This window comes from Podarcis tiliguerta, assembly GCF_965153285.1.
Source record: "Podarcis tiliguerta genome assembly, chromosome: 2".
NCBI classification, from domain to species: Eukaryota; Metazoa; Chordata; class Lepidosauria; order Squamata; family Lacertidae; genus Podarcis; species Podarcis tiliguerta.
This window is the reverse complement of record NC_139535.1, coordinates 95,832,792-95,852,658: the sequence shown is the minus strand read 5'-3', so window position 1 is coordinate 95,852,658 and position 19,867 is coordinate 95,832,792. Positions and strand designations below refer to the sequence as shown.

At 46.2% G+C, this 19,867-nt stretch overlaps 1 protein-coding gene across 12 annotated transcripts in view; it reads right to left on the bottom strand.

Annotated features, from left to right (window-relative positions):
- The window catches only part of SDK2 (sidekick cell adhesion molecule 2), a 334,128-nt gene that overhangs the window by 255,613 nt on the left and 58,648 nt on the right, over positions 1 to 19,867 (bottom strand). The window contains exon 1 of one of the 12 annotated variants that reach the window (XM_083427170.1): positions 3,416 to 3,513. The exons of 10 other annotated variants lie outside the window; for them this stretch is intronic. Coding sequence is in view for 1 of the 2 variants with exons in the window: in XM_083427175.1 (XP_083283301.1) it covers positions 2,934 to 2,940 (7 nt within the window). In the remaining variant the exon portion in view is untranslated. Of the gene's footprint in view, positions 1 to 2,933; positions 3,514 to 19,867 lie in introns of those variants that run through there. One more of the 12 variants, XM_083427175.1, reaches the window with a different exon arrangement.

Here is a 19,867-nt window from a genome sequence, read left to right as displayed (position 1 = left end):
CCCTGTTGGTGTGAAAGTGCATTAGGGTATCGCTGTTTTTTGTTTTGTTTTGTTTATCACATGCATTTTCACTTATTTCCGCATGCACCTCACAGAGGTTTAGACATTTCACCTTCCATGAAGACCAGACTAGAGCTGGACCTGATCAACGCAGTGTTGAAATACCATAACCAGTTTAAGGAAGAAAGTTCTGCAAATTTGTTAGCATTGCAACCCAAGGTAAATGGGAGAGTGCCTGCAGCTCAAGGTAAGGCGATTTTATTTTTCACTTTGAGTAAATGAAAGGTGGATATATGGTTTTGGTGGTAAGCCACTTTGGACACCCAACAGAAGATGCAAAAGAGGTTGTCTGAATGACATGCTCTTCCTTGTCCTTCCTTTCCAAGTCCCAAGGGGAGAGTGATGCCAAAACTCCACCCATGAACTACACTCGTCTGTGCATTATTTCCCGGTCTCTAACATCCTTTAAAAAGTCAATGCAGTGCTCAATTCATTAAGACCTCTTCTATTCATTCAACTGGAGCTATGCCTCATTTTCCTCGCCCACTCCACCGTGTTGAGATCATGATGGGTTTGGAGAAGCAAAAAAGGAGCTGAAGACCTTTTCAAAGGAGAGAGAATCTGATCCTGAAATCTCTCTTAACAGCTGAGGCTCAGGAGTGTTTATTGCCAGTAAAGGTGTAGGATGGTTCCTGCCAGCTGATGCACAAATCTAATTCTAGCACCTCTTCAGCTATTCCATATCCTACTTGTAAGGAAGGCCTTACATTTTCTACATGTTTTCTGACATGGAAATGCAGCTTCATCAGAAAGCAACTTCGGACAGTCAGCTTGCAAGAGAAGCAAAGCATGAGTGACTTCTCCCTTTCTGGTCCAAAGCAGACGTGCCCCATCCCCGGGGCTCCTGCAACGCGATCTCCCCACAAAAGATGAAACCAGAAGCGTGAGAAAAGGAAGCACTGAGACAGCAGCGTTTTCCCTTTCGCTGCTACTATGGAATGTCTGAAGGAGCTCTAAATGAACCCAACTGTGTGTTGCCCTCTCCACTTCCAGCACTAGCTACCTGGATGTGGTACTCTGGATCTGGTCATCATTAATGCACATATCCCACCAAATGATGCTCAGGCCATACAGCTAATAGCAAAGTCATGCAGAGCCCACAGGAAAGTTGCAACCTGAATAGAAGATGGGAAAGGAAACCCCGCCATTATACAAGTTCACATATATGAATGTATTTATCTTAGATTCCAATACTTAAGAGGGTTGGTCGGGGTTGCTGTTGCTTGTTTTATTTATTACATTTATCTCCCACATTTCCTCCAAGGAGTTCAAGGTACTGTATGCACTTCATTTACTCCCCATTTTCTCCTCACAACAGCCCTGTGAGGTAGGTTTCAGCTGAGAGATGGTGACTGGCTCAAGAGCACACAGTGAGGTTCACTGCCAAGTGGAGATTGAACCCTGGTCTCCTAGGTCCTAGTCCAGCACTCTAACCACTACACCACACTGCCTCTCTTGTTTGGTATGTCATAAGAAGGCTAAGATAAGAAGAGCCCGGCTAGATCAGACCAAAGAGCCATCTTTGTTCAATATACTGTTTCCTTTAAAATAAATAAATATTGGTTTTATTCATAACAAACTATATAAAATAAACATCAATACAATATCACAGTGTGGGATTTCTCCAATCTCTTGACTTCCCTCTACCCTTTCCATGGTTCCATTATATTTATTATTCATGCATACATGTCCATATCTTATTTTCCATCTATACATATCTTATTCTGTTATCATAACACTGCAAATGTTTTTTAGAATCCTGCTGATGTATCAACTTGTATACAATGCTTTGATATATATGCAATAAAAAAATCCCTATTCATTTTTAAATTTGTTATTGTCCTGATTTCTGAGTCTGTTTCTAAATTCTAAATTCTGTTAGTTTAGCCATTTCTGCATATTCCATTAACTTAATTTGCCAATCTTTTCTTGTGGGTATTTTCCCCGAATATACTGTTTCCTGCCATGGCTGACCAGATGCCTCTGGGAAGCCCTGAAGCAGTACAACAACAACAACAACAACAACAACACGGTGCAAAAGCCACCAAGATGAAAACCAAGCAATAAGCCCAGTTAAAAACCAATAAGTTGGCAATTCCTTTAGAGTCTCTGTGGCACAGTGTCTGCGATGACCCAGCCATCACCTTTTCCCTTCTCAAAACAACAACAAAAAAACAAAAAATCATTCGAAGGACAGTGATTCTGCCAGCCTTCAACAGCATTCTGTGGGAGACTAAGGGGATGAGGCAAATAATCATTTTCGAGGGGATTCACCACAGAATGGCTTTTGAGACTGGCATGAATACAGAAGCCACGTTGGTCATAGAACAGATGATGACTTTCAAGCACCAGCTTGAGAGCTGCCTCTTCCCATCTCCTTCCGCCTGCCCCCCACCCTCCTACGTCAAAGGGAAAGGGAGCCTCTGTGGCGGCAAAAGCTTTGGCCCCCGGGCATATTTTGTTCATTCACATCTCTGGGCCTGGCCCCAAATCAATCTTCTCCATAGCTGCTGGAGCAGCCTTAATCCCAGCTGGCTAACAGAGTTCCATTCACTCGCTTGGGGATGTTGACACAAGCTGAGAAAGAGCCACTGTCTGTAGGAGCTGGGGAAAGCATAGAAGCGCCTATTGAGGCAGCTCCTTGCTCTGCTAGAGAAATGCCAGCCTTGCCCAGCCCACCACATTGGAAAAGCCAATATTTCCCCTTTCAAGAAGCCCCCCAACACACAGCACTTTTGTTCTGTTCCAACGGCCAAACTTGTCCCTCTGAGAGGAGAACATTTCTTCTCAGCCAGCCGCTGAGGGAAGCAGAGGAAAGGTTTCCTCTTCAGAAAATTGCCTCAGAAAATCACTTTTTTTTTTATTCCCCTTACCTTCCATTTCAAGTCTTTCTAGTCACTGTCACTACAGATAGCGCAGGCAACTTGGTATGTTAAAAATGGATCTTTTGATGCACTGGATTTAAAAAATAAAATAAAAATTCCCGGATTACTTCTGAGGGGCTCAGGTAGCCTACAGGGTTTCCCCTCTTTATCAATACAACAACAGTGTGAGAGAAGTTCGGTTGAAAGAAAAGTGTCTGGCCCAAAGTGACATGAATAAGCTTTGTGGTTAAGCAAGGGGGTGAATTCAGGCCTCTCTGGTGTTCATCTATCTGGGGCTGGATGCAGGGCCGGCCCAAGACATTTTGACACCTGAGGCAGACCACAAAATGGCGTCCCTCCCCTCCAGGGAAGGAGGAGTGAGAGAAGATGTACACCAGGAACAAGGACGGGACAAAGATCTACAGTGGGATCAAGGGAGAGAGAGTGAAGTTCTACCTCAGGAGCAAGGCGGGAATCCAATTCGACCTTACCTGACAGTTGAAGCGAGAATCGAAGATGGATGCAAAGGGGGGGGGGGGGGAGACCTGCATTTAATCATGCCAGGCAGGTGCACAGCTCAAGAGACTCCAGAGGGCACCCCACTTCAAACTGGGGGAGGGGGGGTCAGGAAACAACGGTCCAGGGTCAGCCCAAGTACTGAAGTCCAGCAGTCAAGATACAGTCCAGAATCAAACCCGAAGCACAGGCCCATATAAGTCCAGGAACATCCAAGCTGAGGCCCATCAACCTGGGCAGCTGAACAGACACAGCACCTCCGCTCTGCTTCCCTTTTGTACTTGGCCTGCTGATTGAAGCCTCTGGGCTTGATGAGGCAGGTGACCCTCACCTGTTCTGAGTCGACTCCAGCTGAGGAATCACATACAGTGGTACCTCTGGTTGCGAATGGGATCCGTTCCAGAGGCCCATTCGCACCATGAAAAGAGTGCAACCCGCAGCGGTGCGTCTGCGCATGCGTGGTTGCGATTTGCCGCTTCTGCGCATGATGTCATTTTGTGCGTCTGCGCATGCAGCGAAACCCAGAAGTAACCCTTTCTGGTACTTCCGGGTTGCTGCAGGACGTAACCTAAAAGAACATAAAATGAAGCGGACGTAACATGAGGTACAGTATGACTGTATCTCTTCCCAGAGCTAGTGAGCCCCACATGGCCAGCTAGGGAGCTGGGCGGTGGGCCCTTGCCTGTCTCAGCCTCCTAGAGCGTCACTCCCGCAGCTCCCTACGCCTCAGAGCCCATCCAAAAAGACAGGGGCCCCTCTGGCTCTGGTCCTGTTGCTCTGGTTCTTACCCCTCGTCATCCTATATCATCCTATGAGTACCGTATTTTTTGCTCTATAAGACTCACTTTTCCCCTCCTAAAAAGTAAGAGGAAATGTGTGTGCGTCTTATGGACCGAATGCAGGCGGCGCAGCTATCCCAGAAGCCAGAACAGCAAGAGGGATTGCTGCTTTCACTGCGCAGCGATCCCTCTTGCTGTTCTGGCTTCTGAGATTCAGAATAATTTTTTTCTTGTTTTCCTCCTCCAAAAACTAGGTGCGTCTTGTGGTCTGGTGCATCTTATAGAGCGAAAAATACAGTACTTCCTTCCCCCGTCCCCTGTTTCACCCCTTGCCAGGATCTTCTTCCCATCATCCTGCCAATTGATAACAACGAATGGACCAGCAGCAGACTTCTGGGGCTGTTAGCACAGTGCCATTCAACTTCACCATGCTCCACCACCGCTACTGGGACCCACACCTTTTTCTACATTCTCATCTCTCTCCCCCCCTTCCTCACAACCCAACCCCACCCCACCCTCTCTCTCTCTCTCTCTCCCTCTCCCCCCCCCCTTCTTTGCTGTTGAGATAGCAGCAGCAGCAGTGCTGGTGGTTTCTCTGCCACCTCTGGCACCTGAGCTCTGAGAAAGGGCCAAAGGCATCCTTCTGCCAGGAGAATGCCTGGGACATCAATGATTTGCCACTGTGACTTAAGCTTTAAAGAAGAAAGAAGGAAACCTTTAAAAGCCTTTGTAGTGAAGGCATTTTCCTAGCTGCTTTGCCCAGATTGCAGACCCTCCAAGTATCCCTATTTTCCAGGGATAGTCCTGGATTTACAGAAGACATCCTGGTTTCTGATTTGATGAATGTTTGATGTGTTGTTGTTAGCTGCCCAGAGTCTCCTTTGACTGGACTTAACCGCCCAGGAGTCCTTTACCTTTTTTTTACCTGCATATACGTATGGATAGCAATAACCCATGCTTTCACCACCTCCTAAGCTTCATGCGGATTATCTTCGAATATCTCTGGAGGTCTTTTTTGTTTTGTTTTATAAATATTAAATCAGCTTCCTGACTTTTTGTGTGTGTGTGGCTAGAGAGTCCAGTACTTCTAAATGTGCATGTATACACACAGGAACAACAGAAGCAACAAAGCTAATCAATCATTGTTCCACTGCTGCTCGGCTGCCAGGTTAACTTGGCCTACACAGTCCTAAAATTATGATAAGAAGGGAAGTTTATAGATCCTTTGTTTCCACAGCCAGTGAAAGGATGACCAGATAATGATCCTAGATCAGGGGTAGGCAACCTAAGGCCCAGGGGCCGGATGCGGCCCAGTCGCCTTCTAAATTGCTAGTGTTGAAGTAAGATTTGACTGCCAGTCCAGTTGGAGTCTGCATATGAAATGGGATGCTATGTTGTCCTTAGGCTAAGGCAGCAAATTGTATTGAGCTAACGCCAGCATTTTTAAAAAGAATCACAAACTTTCAGCCTTTCCCCTGCCAACATATTTAAATACAAACATACCAAAGGAACAGGAGGATAATGTTCCTAGTTTCAGTCCTTTCACCGCCAGCCCATTCAACCCCTACCAGTGCTGCCCACATCCACAAACACATCTAGCTAAACCTTCATGCACATATATACCCATGTGCTGACAGAGCAAGAAGAGTTTCAATTCCTTAGATCGTATTATAACCAGTTTTGTCACTCTCTTCAGAGCTACCTAGCTTCTCTGAGCCACAACAGTTATTCACTAACTTTTGGCAGCTAGCACTCCAAACCAAGGATTAAGACAAGGCTCCTCCGTAAAGACTTCCTGGTAATTTTGAAATGAGCCCGGTTTATGAGATTTACACACTGCATTGAAGATTTATTTCCATTAATAACATCTTTTCACATCTGATCCAGCTGTTTGAAATCATACCAACCTCAGCTTGATTAAATCCTACTTGAAGTCACCTTTTAAAAAAATATAAAACCCGCACGTAATTATTTATTAAGTATGTAGCTTGTGTCTGATTAGTGTGCAGTGACATCTGAACTATTCAAAATGTCAACAGCGCTTAATAGCGCCTACCAATCAAACCCTATGCTCTGCATCGTGCGGCGCAAGCAATCACCCAATCGCAAGCAAGCAGGTAGCAAATGAAGATGCACGTACAAGTAATGAAGCTGTGTCCGAAACAAAAAAAGTAGCTGCTTCACAAGCCACACTTTTAAAATGAACAAATGAGAAACAACATTTCAAGTTGAAATTTCAGAAAGCACTGAAACTTAGGAACATGAACCTTCCATGCTCATTCACCAACACTGTTCAGTGAGGGACAGACTTATCAACAACATTCCTTTGAAACCATTCATCCATTCCCCCACTGCAAGACTGATTCTGTAGCTAAGGTTTGGATCGTCATACCTTGAACTACCATCAGGTAAAGGGAAGCTGCTGACAGCTGCTTTCTGGGGCCTTTGCAGCCAAGAGCAAAGGGGTCATTTGCCAGAGAGAAACACAGCTGCATGGATGGATGAGCATGGCTCATCTTCTTCTTCTTGCTTGACACAGGAAGTTGTGCCTCTTCCACCTTTCCTTGGAAAACAAAACTACAGAGCACGTACCAGCTCTTAGTCTGAAGAGGGCTGGCTCCCTTGTAGCTTTCCCCCGTAGATAGGTGTACATGAGAAGTTCCCAAGGGGACAGCAGGCCACAGCCTGATGCTTCATCTTCATTTGCCGCTTGTCAGCTCGTGTGGTCTTTTCTCAGCCACCCCCGCCAACGCTCCGTGCTCTCCCCCCCCCCACCTCCCAGCATGCCGCCAATGTTATAAATCCACATTTTCAGCACAAACCCACTTGTCAGGCCACATCAGTGCACACGGATGACGGGGACTGGCCTGTTCCTCAGCACGACCAGACGTCCTTCCTAATCAATCAGTCCCAACAGCAGCTAGGTGGAAGCGAAACAAGAGGACAAGGCGACTGGGGTTGGGAGGTGGGAGGAGGAAGAGGGAGAGTCATTTTGTCAACACAGTCACTGCAGAAAACAGGGGGTTAGCAGGTTGGGCGGCAGCATCTCTCAAAACTCACAGTGTTCAAGTTTGGTGTGCCTGGTCTTTTCTGAACACACACACACAGGCATCATGGAGTGATGGACAGTGGAGTGGTACAATCAAACACAAAGGCAGACAACTGGGGAGATGGATGGACTGAATTCTCTATTTTTATTTGTCCAGGTTAAATCTGTGTCCTTCCGTATCCAGGAGATTTAAGGTGTGCGCACCCATTTAGAAAAACATTGACATTGGAACAACCTCTCACTATGATGTATCATACCAAACAGAAAGGTCTTGTGGGGCGGGGGGGGGGGGCGGAGAGAGAAACAGCACTCTGAAAATCACATTAGGACTGTCCTTCAAAATAGGATGGAGTGCAAGAAATCACAATCTTGCAAATACTTGTCAGACCCTACAATCGTGTCAGGTAGCACCTCACAAGAAGTTGCTTTATACAGAGTCAGACCATCTAGCTCAGTATTATTCCCTGTACTGACTGACAGCAGCTCTCCAGGGTTTCAGACGCAAGTCCTACCCCGCAAAGTCCACAACAAAACATTTCAGGTGGTGATTCCCAGAAGAGCTCATTAAAGGTATTCCTGCAAGGATTGGAGAGCCATAGGAACCAGAACTGCAGGGGTCTCATGCTCAGCTGCACATGGAGGAAATCAAGGCAGTTGAGACCCAAGCAGCCACTAAACACCTCTCAGAGAATACATGGGAGTACACTGGAGCAAAGGTACAGTTTCCCTGCAGAGTAGTGGTGTATCACTGAGCAAAACCACTTTTCCTCTTTTGAATTAGAGAATTCACTCTAATAAACAGGATGGTCCATTTGAGAACGAAAGAGTTATTTGAGGTTGTTCTTACAAGACTGACCATCCCTTCCCTTCTTGGGAAACATGAACTTAGCAGGGTATAATTTCACTGAACCTTTCACTTTCTATTGGACAGAATGCTTAATCTCAGTGCCCAGATGACCCCTTTTCCTCTTCTCGTAATAATAATAAAACGAATAATCATCATAGGAGCCCTGTACACTGGATAACGCCATTCCAAACTCATTTGTCTCCATTTAATAGTTCTCTTGAAGCAAATGAAGGACAGAATGGAAGCCAAACTGGGAGAAGCGAGGGACACTGGTGGGCAGTGGATGATGGAGAATGATCCTGGGAGGAGCCTCAGCACAGTGCAGACTTTCTGAATTCAAGTATTCCCCACCCCCACCCCACCCCCGTAGCCATGAAAAGGAGATTATAAGAAACACATAGCATGGGCTGCCAAAAAGGAGTGGCCCCTTTGCTGGTGGTAAGGCGTGCTGAAGAACTGGTGCCCAGTGGGGGAGTTGAATGAGACACTCCATGGATCTGCCCCACCAGAACAAAAGTCCTTGAAAGGCTGGCACTAAAAAGCAATGTAGAGGCTTTGGGTCCATTAGAGGACAAAATACCAAAACAAACTCTGGGTACTGAAATCAGTACCTAATACAAATAATACATTGACTCATGGTACTGTGCATTGAGGTTGCCAAAGACCCCATCATACCCTGAGGTCCAGTGCCAAGGGCCTTCTGGCGGTTCCCTCACTGCAAGATGCCAAGTTACAGGGAACCAGGCAGAGGGCCTTCCCGGTAGTGGCATCCGCCCTGTGGAACGCCCTCCCACCAGATGTCAAAGAGAACAACAAATACCAGACTTTTAGAAGACATCTGAAGCTTTTAATGTTTGATGCATTACTGTATTTTAATATTTTGTTGGAAGCTGCACAGAGTGGCTGGGAAAGCCCAGCCAGGTGGGTGGGGGGCCGGGGTATAAATAAATAAATAGTAGTAGTAGTAATAATAATACTAATAATAATACTAATACTAATAATAATAATAATTCCTCTCAGGACTATGAATTTGGAGTCACAAAAACAGCAGGACACACATTCTAGGGTGATGAGATATGCAGGAGTGATAGCCAAAAGGTCTGGACACTACCCAGATGTTGGCTTGCACAGAGAGATAGGCGTGGGGAACTCAATGTTACATGCCCAAGCCATTGTCTCATGCAGCTGGGGACTCTTAAGAACAAAAGAGGCAAGACGAGCAAATTATGCTCATTTTCATGACACATTTTGAATTTCATTACAGGGTTTATTTTGTTGGAAAGGTGTATATGTGTGTATTATCGACCATATGCTAATTTGGTTATATGATGCCCTCTGCCATGCCTGCTCAAGGAAGGCCTGGTTCCATTTGGGATGCATGGCAACTCTAAATGAGCATGGCCAAGGGAACTCACCATTTCTTACCTGGCGTAATAAACAACAACATTTGCGCCCCCGGCTCTGTGCGAAAGGTATCGAACCAGCCCTCCTGCCAGCTGCTGGACTTACTCTCATTTTTGGAAAGACAAGCAACAAGGTTTGTGTGTTCGCAGCTCCGCGGGGCAGACGTGTTTTACGGCGGACACCTCCTTTCACCTACCCCTCGGGTCAAACCTGTCACAAGGAGAGGTGGTGGTGCTGGGGGCGGGTGGGGAAGAGTCCTAGGAAGAGCATCGCAGTTTGCTGCCTGGAGACATAAACAGGCCGTGCTCTCCAAAGCAGAAGAACTGCAAAGTTGGATTTTAAAATTCACCTGGCTGATACAAGGAGAGAAAGCCAGCTGCTGCAAGACTATGGCAGAGAGCTCTGGGAGCTCTCCTCACACCCAGACTGCTGGAATTAATGAGCTCAGAGGGTAGCGAGGGGGGCGGAGGTGTGGGTTGGCCAGTTGATTGGTGCAACCCACGTGCAGAGCCTAACCTTGATTCTCCGTGTGTGCGGATCTGTTTCAGGGAGTGTTTTTGAATGCCCTAGAGCTGCCCCTCCCCACTTGCTGAGCCAGGAGCTACACATTCACAGCTTAGGTTAGCGGGTCGGTGGTGAACGCACCTGCCAGAAGATGATGGTTTAAAAATAGCACCCTTTACCTGTTGCCATCTCGGATATTCAGTGAGCTAATAAGGCACCTTGGGGGTGACTGGGAGAGAGGGGAGGATGGAGCAGAAGAACCGATGGATCATGAAAGTTTAAAACAGGAGGTTTGCGGGAGGCCTCTCCCGCATGGCCCCAGGTGCGGCAAAGTCTATTTCCACATATTTAAAAGGCACAATCAGATGGCTACAAGGAGTTTACACTCAGGGCTGTGAACCCACTCAGGTCTGACCAGTTCAGCAGAAGCAAAAATAACAACACCTTCACATTTTCTCTTCCCGTTCCTACCCATACCTGTCTGTATCTTCCCCCCCCCCCCGACATCGAAAGAGAAGGTAAGGCACCTCTGCTGTGAGAGCCAATGAGCCCAGGTGGAATGTCTCCTCTCCCAAGCAGGATGTCAGCAATCCCCACCACCACCGAACGCAGAAATGAAAGAAGTAATGGAACGAGAGTGGAAATATCTTACTGCCTGACTCTGCCAATAAATAATAGATTTATAATTGCCACTGGGTTTCAGGGGGTGGGAGGGATAATGGGAAAGTGAGCTCCAGGAGGTTACAGTCTAGTGGGCTGAATTATGGGAAGGACTTGACAAACTCAGAGAAGAGGTAGCATCATCAGCTGCCTGGCATCGTTCCCTGTGTCACAAACACAGTGTCTTAAGATAAAGCAGCAAGTTACTTGGCTTACTCACGGGCCGATTTCTGCTATCTCCTTACATTCTCCCTGGGAGGGTTTATTTGGAAAGAAGATAGCAGGCAGCTGCCCTCTGCCCCAAATCAGCTCTTGTACCAGGTGCAATGCTGACAACAACTGGCAAGCGAGCTGAACTCGCCCCCTTCAAAAGGATTCATCGGACTCCCTGCCCTGCTTCATGGTTTTGTTTTTTTCCTCGTTAAGACGCTCGCTCTCCCCCATTTATAAGAAGCAACTGGGTTATGGAAGAAAAAAGAGCAAGCGGAGAAAGCAAATAGGGAGGCGTATTTCTCCTTTTTCCCATAATGTAAGAACCTGGGGTCACCTGCTGAAATTGACTGGTGGAAGATGAAAGTCAAAAGGATGCACACATTCCGCGTTAGTTGCACTAGTTTGAATTGCGATGACTGCCAGATGAGATGGCTTTAAAGGGTGGCGAGACAAATTCATGAAGGATAAGGCTAGCCATGTCTACTTGTCATGATGGAGATATATTACATCTAGGATCAGAGACACCTCTGAATACCACATGCTGGGAAACATGTGCAGGAGAGGACTATTGCCTTATGTCCTGTTGGTGAGTTTTCCACAGGCATCTGGTTGTTAACCTGGGAAAGGGATGCTGGAGTAGATGGGATTTTGGCTTGATCCAGCAGAATTGTTCATGTGTTCCTAGGGGTCAGAGGGAGGAAAGCTCTACAAAGTGAGATTGAGCCCCAGAGTGATCCCGCACTGTTGCAACAGGTTCCAGAGAACATGCTCACTTCAAGTAGGGCAGCTAACTAAATTTGAGGTGATGCCCAGCTGTCTCGTGGGCTACACTTGGCTTGGCAGGAATTTATTCCCCATGCAAAGTAAAGACAAAGTGAGCACCTCAGCTCTAGGCACGAAGCCAACAACAGCAATAAGCAGGAGATAGCTTGCAATGTAAACACTCATCTTGGAGTCCTTTGTAATAGCACAGAGGGTGGTATCCAGCTGAACAGATTCAATAATGCAGGGATTTCTGCTTGTGGAATAGAACTTCTACTTCCTAGCCTCTCTCCATGTGCTCCTATGCTCCCATGCGCTCTGGCTTCCATCACAGTGTCCCGTTGAACAAGAAGTGGTTTAGTTATGCTGGCCACATAACCAGAAAGCTGTCTGTGGACAAACGCCGGCTCCCTCGGCCTGAAAGTGAGATGAGGGAGGCACCCCATAGTCGCCTTTTACTGGACTTAACCATCCAGGGGTCATTCACCTTACCATTACCCCAAATCTGCTCTGGGTGGTTAGGGGAACCCCCAGAACAGATTTAGAGGGCATGTAAAGAGAGGAGGAGGAGAAGTTCCATTGTGCAAGTAGAAATCCTTAAACTAGCAGATCTATTCAGCTGGATACTTCCTGGAAGAATCTGGGGCACAATCTCACTCTGCATGCCCTGCCCCTTCTCAGCTAGTTGACAAGAGGCATCAGGTGGTACAGTCATACCTTGGAAGTCGAACAGAATCTGTTCCAAAACGTTCGGAAACCAAAGAATGGCTTCTGATTGGCTGCAGGAAGCTCCTGCAGCCAATCGGAAGCCCTTTCGGCTTCCAAAAGAAAGTTCGAAAACCGGAACAGTTACTTCTGGGTTTGCGGCATTCGGGAGCCAAAACGTTCGAGAACTAAGCCGTTCGAAAACCAAGGTACGAATGTATTTTGTGGGGGAAGGTGAGGAGAAGAAAGTAAGTGGATCCTCAAGCTCCAGAGAGTCTCAAAAATGTTTTAAGGAAACTAGTTATGTTCTTGGGAGTGTGGTGGGGGTTTAGCACTGTGTGAGAGAAGCAGTAATATACCAGAGAGAGGCAGTCTGTAGAAGCATAGAATTCTAGAACTGGAAAGGGCCTAACGAGTCAACTGGTCCAAACCCCTGCAATACAAGAATCGCACCTACTGTAAATAATCCCTGACAGATGGCCATCCAATATCTGTTTAAAAACCTCCAATGAAGGAAAGTCCACCACCTTCTGAAGTAGTCTATTCCACTGTCACATCAGCTCTTACCATTAGAAAGTTTTCCCCAAATGCTTAGTAGGAATCTCCTTCCTTTTCATTTGAATCCATTGATTTGGGTCGTACACTCTGGAGCAGCAGAAAACAAGCATGCTCCATCTTGCATGTGACAGCCCTTCGGAAACTTGAAGGTGGCAATCATATCACCTCTTGGTCTTTTCTTCTCCAGGGTGGACATACCTCGCTCCCTCCAGAAGAGAATACAAGAAAAGACCCTCTGGATCAGGCCAAGGGTTCCCCTGAGCAACATCCTGTTCTCACAGTGGCCAACCAGAAGCCCGCGAGAAATCAGTGCTCTCCCCACCTATGATGCCCTGGGACTGGTATTCAGAGACACCCTGCCTCTGTCACTGGACTCAGAAGATAGCCATAAATGGTGCAGCTTTAAGGAAGCTGCTGGCCCCTGCTGCATGGCGGAGCCATAGAGAGAGAGTGCCAAAGATACACTGAGAATAGAAGGCATATGATTCCCCGACTCCCACACAAGATTATGACACAGGCTGTTGATAAAACACAAAAATACTCTGCACACCTAAATGCAGCCACAGGAAACGCTCAGAGGAAATGCAGACAGCACAGAACCATGCTGCCACATAAAATATCCACAACACAGGGAAGGGAGGAAGCGGCTATTCAAAAGACACACAAGCTAGGCAATTAACACTGTCTTGCAACCTTATTCCAGCATCCTCTAATGAATGCCCTTTGCTACCTATTAGTAGCCTGGCCAGTCAAAATGTGTTCAGAAACTTTGCTCCCTTGCAGGCCTTGTTTAATCCTTGACCTCTTTCCAGGCACGCTCGCACGCACACCGACACCTCACTCAATTAATCAATAACACTGTCCTAACTAGCAGCCCTGGACACCTTCTGCCTTAAACTTCTTAAAAGATTATAAATTCCCTCAGACAGACCAGACACAGATACTTATGGCTCCTCGGTCTCTGGGCCGCTCTTGGGTCTCTTGTGACTCACTCCGATGAGTGACTCAATGTCAGTAACGCTCCAGCAGAGAGAGAGAGAAACAGACAGAAGGGAGACAGCTTTCAGGAGCAGTTCCAAAAGCAAGGAAGGACCCCGAGGGGAAGGAATTGCACTTTACGTGGTGACTTGCAAGGTAAGAAGGTGAGATCCAGGTGCACACAAACAGGTGAGGTCTGCAGAAGGCAAAAAGGCAGCTGCTGCATTTCCAAATGCTGCCTAGTCAGTAGCGGATTTCTAAAAAAAGAGAAGTCCTGGGCTACAGCATGCGTCAACAAGACATATGGCTTTGACATGCCCCCCCTCAACCCCAAATATATGGGTTGCAGTGAATGGCTCTGATTTAGAAGGCAATTGGGCCGGATCCAGCCCCAGGGCCTTAGTTTGCCTACCCATGTTCTACAACAGAGGTAACAGCCCTTCCCCTTGCTTGTAAGCTCCACTCACATGTAATTTATAAAAGTGTGTGTGTGTGTGTGTGTACCTACCTTTCCCACAATCTCAAATCAGCTGATTCTCGGCAAAATTATGTATTCCTTTCCAGAACATTAAGGGCTCATCTGCAGGTCGACTTGCCCTGCTGCTTTCTCCCGGGGAAACCTGTTGTTTACCACTGGATCAGAGGAAACATCAGTCGGATTTTCTCCATATTGACATTTGCTCCAATTTAGCACTACACAGTGGGTTTTCCGGGGCAAAGGGAAAACTGTTTGGACCTGTGATTAGAAAGCACTGGACAAACAGAAAACCACTTAGCTGCACTTTTCTAGTAGAAGTGGACGAGCCCTCAGGCTTGCATTTTGTAGGATCAGCCACCTTTCGGCATGAAATCAGAGTTAACAGTCTTGTCACCTGAAATCATCTCTGCTATGTTAATTTGTCTGGGTACCTACTCATATAAATACAAAGTGTGATGCACAGGTCAAGCTCCTATCAGGCATTATTATGAACAAGTGTAGCAGGGAGACAGGGACTGTGCATTCCTAGCTTCCATGTGCTCATAACGAAGTCTATTTTTTGTGTGTCGCAAAACATATACCGCACCAATGTTCCGCGTCTGATGCGCAGAGGAATTATGGAAACCGCAGGTGCGATGTGGTGGTCAGAATGCGGCGGTGATAGTATGAAAGATCAGAGAAATTTTGGTGAGAATCACTGCCCACTGGATGACCTTGGATCAGCCACTTTAAGCTTAAACCTACCTCTCAAGAGTTGCTATGAAGATATCCCACCCCCCTCCAAACACATGCAACCCTAAAAGACTTGGAGGAAGGTTGGGATACAAATCAGACAAAGATCGCTGATGAACTGCAATTGGGAACTGCAAACACAACTTTTCAAAACTCGCTAAGCAAGCCCTTCCAGGGAGGAGGAAGAGGAAGACAATATAGATTTCCAACAGGGGGTTGAGGGAGGTAGCAGCTCAGAGGCAGATGAGGGGGAAAGTTGGGAAATCAGAACAACACCTGGCTGACATGTTGTCATTAGAAAGCATTCCAGACCTTCCATCTCCCAGAACCCGGTGAGCCTTAAAAGTAGGAGAGCAAAGAGCTCAAAGACAGAGGGCAAATAACAGCACCCATAGAGGAGATGATGATGTTGATGACAAATGAGGAAGTGGGAGAGACAGGGGGTGGAGATTCACTTGAAACAACGCCATTATCCAAGAGGCTGGGTTCTATAGCCTGTCTCTGTAAAGATTGAAATAAAAAAGGGCTGTAAGAAACTTTTCTTTGTCTTTATACCTTCCTGGGCAACCAGCCGGGAGCTGCTGGCAGCATCCTGACACAGTCTGGGGTCTTGCTCCACAGGATGAAGAAGAAGAAGAAGAAGAAGAAGAAGAAGAAGAAGGGGAGGAGTTTGGATTTGATATCCCGCCTTTCACTCCCCTTCAGGAGTCTCAAAGCAGCTAACATTCTCCTTTCCCTTCCTCCCCCCCAACAAACACTCTGTGAGGTGAGTGGGGCTGAGAGACTTCAAGGAAGTGTGACTGGCCCAAGGCCACCCAGCAGCTATGAGCAGGAGGGTTGGCTTCTTACCATATTCTGAAAGAAGTGATGGGACACACATTAAAGTTCATCTTCAGAGACGGGTGGGGTAGTATGGTAAAGGCAATTAAGCCCAGGGTCTAAAATTACCTAACTGCTCGCTCTCAAGAGAGGTGCTGAGATATCTGGCAGGCTATTCAGTCTACAGCTAAAAGGATAGGCTGGTGGTGACCCTTATCTACTCAGCTCTGTAAAAAGTTTGGACGTATACGGTCGAGAAGTGTGAGAGTACGTGTCTTTGCATTCTTCATTTCATCCCAAGCCATCCCTAAAGCAGGGGATTCCCACTCGTCTCCGCTGCACACTTGTTGAAATTTTGCACTGAAAACAGCCCAGTTGTCATTTTCACATTAGCTTGTTTTATAGCTAAAAATGATTTCTGCCTGGCTGCCAAATTACAAGAAAATGTTGCTTCATGCTGAGCGAATCCATTCTGACATGTAAATCAAAGGCATATTTTTCTCCCAGAAAGAAACCACAGAAGGGCTTCCATCTCCTCTTCTTATTCAGACTCCGTATCCCCATATTTATGTCCTTATGTTTAAAAATAATACGAGTCGGGCCTCCTAATAGCCTGGGGGAGAATCAAAATGTCCCGATGAACAGAAGGTCAAATGAAAGACGGTGGTGAAATGCGCAGAGGGAAGCCTTGACATTTGCCAGTTACCTGATTGCCAGTGGTGAGCACCCCTTGTCCTCAGATAACCAAGACGGACAGACCTGGAAACACAACACACCTCCATGCAAGCTGCACATCTGCCTCTTGGTCTCTTATCTTAAAGGACCCTTGCCTTTTAAGGTAGAATGGGCGCAGGGAAAACGGCTTAGGAAAGCCACATAGTGCAGTGGAATAGGAACATAGGAGATTGCCTTATATTGAATCACATCACTGGTCCATCTAACTCAGTATCATCTTCCCTAAGTAGCAGTGGTCCTCTAGGGTTTCAGACTCTCCAAGCTCTACCTGGAGATGCTGAGGAATGAACCTGCACATAAAGCAAATGTTCTGCCACTGAGCCATAGCCATGGTATAGCCTCCAACATTTCTCTGACAAAAATAGGGACGCCCTATTTCATTACTAATATTAATATTAGCTTTATACAGTGGTACCTTGGTTCTCAAACTTAATCCGTTCTGGAAGTCTGTTCCAAAACCAGGATACCAGAGCAGGAAATGGTCAACCCTTTCCTTAACCCATATTAACATGGCTAATATGGGACTGAATAATATTTCAGCTAAATTGAATTTAGAGGGATCTGGCTATATCATTCCTTGCTGCTCAAGTGTACACTATGGCCTATGCAAAAATCGCAACGCAGCATCTCGCATAAAAAGGTGCAACCCATTGCATTTTCTGGCTTTGTTTCTCTTGTAACGGTAGCTATTGCAATTTCAGCCTGGTTTAGAACAATGAAGGTTCACTTCTGGTTCACAGGGAAAGAAGGGAGTACTGCTGAATTGCATGTAAGATGAGATGGTTAATGGTTGGATCTGGTATCCATATCTTAACAGTAGATGGGAAACATTAAACGGAATAGCTCATCATATGCACGGAAAATAGAAGAAGGGGAAATTAGAGTAAACATTATGCTGGTCTGTGCTTATTACTTGACATTGAAAATTTAAATAAAAGTACATTCATTTCCATTCTTACTTGGAAGCAATCCACTCCCGTGCTTACCAGATTCTCTGATTCTATTTATCTGCTTTAGCTGCCCTTTGCATTGACTAGGACTCTGCAGGTCTAACTGCCACATAAGCAGCCTGCCCATTACTCAATGCTAGACTAGATGTAATAAGGGAATTCTATGTCTGAAACTCCCGCCACTCCAAGAATAAGCTGTGGACGTTGGGTAAGGGCTGTGTCATGGGGAGGTGGGGGGGGCGTACTTTAAGCCAGGGTGGTGTAGTGGTGTGGTTAAGAGCAGTAGACTCGTAATCTGGTGAACCGGGTTCGCATGTCCGCTCCTCCACATGCAGCTGCTGGGTGACCTTGGGCTAGTCACACTTCTCTGAAGTCTCTCAGACTCACTCACTTCACAAAGTGTTTGTAGTGGGGGAGGAAGAGAAAGGAGAATGTTAACTGCTTTGAGACTCCTTAGGGTAGTGATAAAGCAGGATATCAAATCCAAACTACTACTCCTCCTCCTCCTCCTCCTCCTCCTCCTCTTCTTCTTCTTCTTCTTCTTCTTCTTCTTCTTCTTCTTCTTCTTCTTCTTCCAGGCCATAATTTCCCATTGCAAATTGTCCTCTGCCCAGCCATGGAGGAGAAAGCCCACACTGCACCTTAAACAAGCTGCGTATGTTACCTGGCTGCGTATGTTACCTGGCCAGCTGATGCACCAATGCAAAGCCCGGTCGCTTACTCACACAAACTCTTGTTACTGCAACCCAGAAATTGATTCTTTACACTTGGTTTCCCAGCCAGTAATCCTAGCTTGCCCAGTTTGGGGACTCATAGCAAAACTATGCTTGCTGCAAACCAAGAAAGCAACGAGGGAGTCAAAGCACCAGAGGAGAAGACAAAGAGCACCAACTTTCAGCATACTTCTGACCTCGGAAACATGCTTTAGAGAGGATTGGGAACACGGTGCCTGATTAAAACTGAACCAATGTTTAACAGCTAAGTGTACATGCCGAATCCCAAGTAAAAGGTTAGAAATAAAAGATTTCAACCGCAGTTGTCAAGACCAGCTGAATTCTACAACATGGGGCAGTCATTCTACAAACACATAGATTGTGGCCTCCTCTCTTTCCTCCACCAGGTGGTTAATCTCCAGAATGAGCTGCTTCTGAACAGTAGATTTTTGCCTTACTTTCTGCTCCCTAGCACCCAAAGACAGCTGGGTACAGAAAGCAGGAACCAAAACCTATAAAGTCTTCTGTGATGTTGCTTTCATGTCCTCAAGGCTTCACTCTAGTTGGGACTAATAAGTGTATCATCAAATCAATAAAATACTTGTTTGGCCATAAACTATTGCAGCAACAAGGAGCCAGTACCCTGCAGTTCTGTTGTGGTTTGGTTGCAACAGAGACTTTCAAAATAATGAAAGTCAAATAATGGAGAGACACAAAGGCTTCCTATTCAAGCTTTATTTCACTCTCTGCTTCCTTTGTTCCCGCTGACATGTGAGGTGTGTGCAAGATTGCAAATGGTAACTGTTATAGATGTAGGGCCACACTATAGCTATGCACAGATTGCAAACTGTGGGATAGGATACCAAGGGGTCCAATTGCCCGGATGATAAGGTGTTGGTAAATGTGCTGCTATGTGAATGATGCCAAAGCTGTAAGTTTGGCAATACGATTCAGATTGTTAGTGCTGATCTTTAAAGCCCTAAACGGCCTCAGCCCAGAATACCCGAAAGAGTGTTTCCACCCTCATCACTCAGTTCGGACACTGAGGTCCGCCTTCAAAGGCCTTCTGGCAGTTCCCTCACTGCGAGCAACGAAGTTACAGGGAACCAGGCAGAGAGGGCCTTCCCGGCAGTGGCACCCTCCTTGTGGAATGCCCTCCCATCAGATGTCAAGGAGATAAAGAACTACACAACTTTTAGAAGATATCTGAAAGCAGCCCTGTTTCAAGAGGTTTTTAATATTTGATGTTTTACTATGTTTTTATATATGCTGTGAGCAGTCCAGAGTGGGGAAACCCAGCCAGATGGGCAGGGTGTAAATATGATGATGATGACGGTGATGATGACTGTCAATCTTCTACCAATAATTTGCTTTCACTGAAGTGCTAGTCACTGGTTGTCTGACTATGTCTTGTAGCTTCAGATGTAGTTTTCCTTGAATGTTAGAATGACATTGGATTGAGGTTAAAAGGTTATTAGCAACAAGTGGTGAAGGAGTATGGAAAATTCGAAGGTTAAAAGGTGTAAAATTAAAAGGTTTAA